We start from the raw sequence: 5414 nt of genomic DNA, 5'->3' as shown, positions 1-5414 counted from the left end.
TGATGGACCTTTATACATTTAATTTTAGAACATAAATAAAAAGAGATTTTAAAGCTCTTAAGTAAGAAAAACACTAAAATCATTCCCATAAGTTTTCCTTAATCGACGGAATACTGGATTTCTAAGGATATTTTATTAACATATTATTGATGGTTGGTGTCTTCACTTACCCATAAACGTCATTATTACCATAGAAGGATGTTCAAATTTGTAATAGTACAATCAACTAATTTACTTGACTGTTTTATAATAACTATTAAACATTCTTAAGTGACGGGTAATCCCTATATTATAATACCCATAACCTATAATATAAATCAATTGAGATAATTAAAATTTTATATTTTGTGGTCATGAATATATTTCCTTATTTATCTTAATTAGCAGATAAATGTATTACCAAAATTATTGTAGACAGAAAAATTCATTTACAAGATATTACATAAGATGAAGTTTGAGTTTAGTAAATATATTTAAACTGTTAACCAACTTCTTATAAAATACAAAATAAATAAATAAATAAAAAGTTGATTTTTTTTTAAAGAAAAATGTAACCTTTTATATTCTTTTATGTTGGGAAAACAGAGTAAAGTTTATGTAACATCAGTTTTATTTACTCCACAAAGAAAAACTGCACAAGATTCTGTCTGTATGCAGCAGTCATTATAACAGAAAATTTACAAAGACAAATAAACATGAAAAATAAAAATAGCTCACTTTTCTCCCACCCTGCAAAAAGCCACTCACATTTTCCCTCTTTAAAACCTCATCAATACCTCTTCATGCTTCCCTCAGTATCTCTTCACTTTACACCAAACCCATCATTTCTAGAGAGAGAAACTAGAGTACACAATATCACAACAAGAACCAAGATTCTCACTTGGTTATGCTTCTTTAACTGCTAAATGTCATAAAGTTTTGATTTTTATCATGTTTTACTTGAGGGTTTATAGGGGTTTAGTTATAATCAGTGTTTAAGTTAAAGTTGTATCAATCTTGGAAAATTGGAACCAACACAATCATCACAGATTCAGGGTAATGTTGTTTTTGGATAAATATAGTCAAGAAACATGTGATGTAATATTTTCTTGCACAATTTTGATGCTAAAATCACTCAATTTTTCAAGATTTTTTTCCAAGATTTTTGGGGTGTTTTGTACATGTGTAAGCAGACAACTATGAGTAGTTTCTAAGTTTATGTTACTTTATTCCATCAGTTACTTGCATTGAATCACATAGTTCCTGCCACCAAACATAATAATGGCAAAGGTGGAGCCTTTTTCTGCTCTTTAAATACTGTGATGTGTTTACAGTTTGCAGATATCTTTCATAAATGACAGAAGTAAGAAACAGTGCAAATATGGTTCCTAACAATCAAGCTGAAGAAGCCATAGTTCCAGGGGAAATGAAGGGTTCATTTGAGCAAGAAAATGGTGAAGGAGAGGTAGGGGTAGATCAGTCAATGTCTGGTTTCAAGAACTTTCTTTGGCATGGTGGTTCTGCTTATGATGCTTGGTTTAGTTGCGCTTCGAACCAGGTAATTTACCAAAATACCCTAAAACATTCCAAGTTCAAATCTTGCTTCTACTAGTTTTTTTTATTTATTCTTTTTGAGCTAAATGGTTAGCAGGGTACTATGGTAAAAGTAGAATCTTTTATTGGGAATTTATGAGAAATTAGAATATTATATTGGTTAACAAGATATTGGTGGTCGGGTGACTGGTTGTTGTGGTTAGACCAAGTGTTATGGGTTAACACCCCCTCGCTCCACATAATCAAAGAAGGCACCATACACTATTACACTTTTGTGTAAGAGGGCGCCAAAGGGCGGTTTGCCCCTTCGGGCACTATTGCTTTAATGGCTCAATATATGGGGCCAACCTTTTTTAACCAATCAAACCATTTTTACATATTTTATTAAAAAAAAAGTTTAAACAGTAATTATGTTATTAGTTAAAACATTTTGCCTTTTTTTTTATTAAAACGTTAGTAAAAACCTCCATACTTACGTGGCAGTGATGTGCTGGAACCTTTTTTTTACTTTTAAGTCAAACCGCTACATAGTCTTATTGAAAAAAATAGAATTTTTTTTCAGGGAATTTATTAAAATCCCACTGGACCTTGTACTCTCTTTGTACAATTAAAATGAATCTAACCTTAAGTTAAAGAAAAATGACTCTTTTACCAAAATATACACTAGAGCTTGTGCTCTCTTTTTAAGAAAAATAAATGTAATTGGTTAACTGATTAGCAGAGTATTGGTGGGCCCATGAGTTTTCGGGTAACCGGCTGTTAAAAATTTAATCTTTTTTGTTTCTTGATTTGGGATTTCAGGTGGCTCAAGTGCTGTTGACTTTGCCATACTCTTTCTCTCAATTGGGTATGCTTTCAGGAATCATATTACAAGTGTTTTATGGTCTTCTTGGAAGCTGGACTGCTTATCTCATCAGTGTTCTCTATGTGGAGTATAGAGCCAGAAAGGAGAAAGAGAATGTTAGCTTCAAGAACCATGTGATTCAGGTCAAAATCCAATCTTTTTTTTACAGTTTAATAATTTAACAAGTAAAAAAAAACCAGTATCTAATCATGGGTGTTGTCTACAATCTGTTGTACCATGTGCTTGTAAATTTGTACTTTAGTTCTAGACAAATGCATTAAACAATTTGAACTTCATCTGATGCATGTGATTCTTGCTCCTACATGCCCTACATGATTCATTTTCTTATGACACATACATACTTACACACATTAGTTTTATGCAGTGGTTTGAAGTGCTAGATGGGCTTTTGGGCCCACACTGGAAGGCTGTGGGGCTAGCCTTTAACTGCACCTTCCTTCTATTTGGCTCTGTCATACAACTCATAGCTTGTGCAAGGTTAGTTATTTTGTTTTAAACATTGTTTTTATGTGACATTTGGATGTTAAAAGTTAAAACATAAATATTGTCTATGCAGTAATATATACTACATAAATGATAATTTGGACAAGAGGACATGGACATATATATTTGGAGCTTGTTGTGCTACAACTGTCTTCATACCCTCTTTCCACAACTACCGAATTTGGTCTTTTCTTGGGCTCGGTATGACCACATACACCGCTTGGTACTTGGCCGTTGCAGCCCTGGTCCACGGCCAGGCTGAACATGTGGTTCATTCTGGCCCCCAAAAGCTCGTGTTGTACTTCACCGGAGCCACAAACATACTCTATACTTTTGGTGGACACGCGGTCACAGTGTTAGTGAATCCATCCCTAATATAAACCAGATTTTTTTTCAGTTACTTGAGGGTAAATGGACAAATTTAATAATTAGAGTTACATGCTTTTTTGCAGTGAAATAATGCACGCGATGTGGAAGCCACAAAAATTCAAGTACATATATTTGTTTGCTACATTATATGTATTCACATTAACACTCCCATCAGCTGCTGCAATGTATTGGGCCTTTGGTGATCAACTTTTAACTCACGCTAACGCGTTTGCTCTTCTGCCACGAACCCGTTTTCGTGACGCAGCGGTTATCCTCATGCTAATCCATCAGGTCCGGTTCCTTAAACTGTTAATTAACTATATGACTTACTAAAGTTTTAATTATATTACTGAACTTTTTATTTTTTTTGCAGTTTATAACATTCGGTTTCGCGTGTACGCCATTGTATTTTGTGTGGGAGAAAGTGGTGGGGATGCATGATACAAAGAGCATATGTTTACGGGCTTTAGCTAGGTTGCCCGTTGTGATACCGATATGGTTCCTAGCCATTATCTTCCCGTTTTTTGGTCCGATCAATTCGGCTGTTGGGGCTCTGTTAGTTAGCTTCACCGTCTACATTATCCCGGCTCTAGCACATATGCTCACTTACCGAAAGGCTTCCGCTCGCCAGGTAATCATTTCACAGTCTCAAACGAATAAAAAAAATAACTATCAAACTGGTCAAATATCTTTGTTCAAAGATTTAGATTATTATTTGTAATACATATATATTTTTTTAAAGGACAAAAAAGTGTTTTGTGGGTCGGCCCGTTTCAACCTCTAATGACTCCTTTCAACGAATACGACCTTATGTTGACAATACTGACATCAACTTGTACCAAACAAAACCAATGCAACTCTCAATTAATTAGACTACTTCACATGATTAGTTTTGAGAGAATGAAATGTACCTTGTATTTTAAAATAAGGTGTATGACAAAAACTTTGGTGATATTTCATTATCATTGATTTATAAAGCTTAGATGCATCAGTCACACTCTTGCTATTATTGCACTTTGTATCATTCTCAACAGTTAACATTGAGTTGGCTGGCTAATTGACCCACTCACTTTAAAAATATTAAACTTGTTTTGTTTTTTTTTTGCAGAATGCGGCGGAGAAGCCACCGTTCTTTTTACCAAGCTGGACCGCCATGTACATAGTCAACATATTCATTGTGGTTTGGGTGTTTGTGGTCGGATTTGGGTTCGGAGGATGGGCCAGCATGACAAACTTTATCAATCAAGTCGACACATTCGGTCTGTTTGCAAAGTGTTACCAATGCAAGCCGCCACCATCGGCGCCTCATAACCATTAAGTTTGATTGTTTTTGGTTGGTTGGTTGTTTTTCTTTTACATGGTGCTGGTTTTAGTCTAGCGATAATATATGGTGTAGTAGTGTGCAAAATGGTGGATGATGAATTTTAGTCATGTTGAAATATAAACATAGGTTTGTTTTTATTTTGTTATGACATTTTTATGAATATATCAAGTTAAAGTCCTTTTGATAGTTAGATTGATTCTGATTTATGGGTAAATAATAGTAAACAACATAAGACCAACCAAAAACATGTGCACACACTTAAAACATAGGTATAAGATGTGTATATTGCAAACATGTATATGGTCCAACAGAGGTGTACCAAAAAACCGGTTTGAGACTGGTTCATGGTAAACCGACTTGAACCGGTTTGATAAGAAAAACCGGTTCATGAACCCACCCAAACCGTTGGTTTTGGTAACGGTTCCTCTTTTGAACAACCAAATTGGTTTGTGAAAAACCGATTTTAAGCCAGTTAAATCGATTCTAAACCGAACCGAACTGGACCAGGTCGGCCTCTCTTGCTTCTAAAACTGGTTTTGAAAAAAAACCGGTTTTGTACACCTCGATGGTCCAATATCTCAACCTAAATACCTAATGTGGTTAACAATTGGGTCAAGTGTAGTGGGCCACTAAGAAATATAGTTGGGCTTTTGCTACTTTATATTTTGATCTAGGATTTATTTTTTTGAATAAATTACACAGATTGTTAGGTCACTACGTGTTGACTTATAGCCATAATGTTTTTGGTGTATAAGTTCATTTATCACACTCTTAGGGGGCGCTTGGAATTACTAATTTAATTTTACCCTACTTATAATTTTTTCAAAAAGTTATAAGATG

At 34.5% G+C, this 5414-nt stretch overlaps 1 protein-coding gene across 1 annotated transcript; it reads left to right on the top strand.

Annotated features, from left to right (window-relative positions):
* The first annotated feature begins 1318 nt into the window (after nucleotides 1-1318).
* LOC143618221 (auxin transporter-like protein 4) lies at nucleotides 1319-4733 on the top strand. Its single transcript, XM_077090517.1, has 7 exons — nucleotides 1319-1537; nucleotides 2335-2520; nucleotides 2763-2875; nucleotides 2955-3236; nucleotides 3334-3541; nucleotides 3624-3881; nucleotides 4359-4733. Exons 1-7 carry the CDS (start codon nucleotides 1334-1336, stop codon nucleotides 4566-4568), a joined length of 1461 nt encoding a protein of 486 aa, XP_076946632.1. The 5' UTR covers nucleotides 1319-1333; the 3' UTR covers nucleotides 4569-4733.
* Nucleotides 4734-5414: the final 681 nt, after the last annotated feature.

The sequence above is a fragment of the Bidens hawaiensis genome, unplaced genomic scaffold, assembly GCF_021521415.1.
Source record: "Bidens hawaiensis isolate Kalapana, Puna unplaced genomic scaffold, B.hawaiensis_p1.1 tig00065566_1, whole genome shotgun sequence".
In the NCBI taxonomy this organism is placed as follows: Eukaryota; Viridiplantae; Streptophyta; class Magnoliopsida; order Asterales; family Asteraceae; genus Bidens; species Bidens hawaiensis.
Note: the sequence above shows the minus strand (reverse complement) of the source record. Positions and strands in the feature narration are given on the sequence as shown.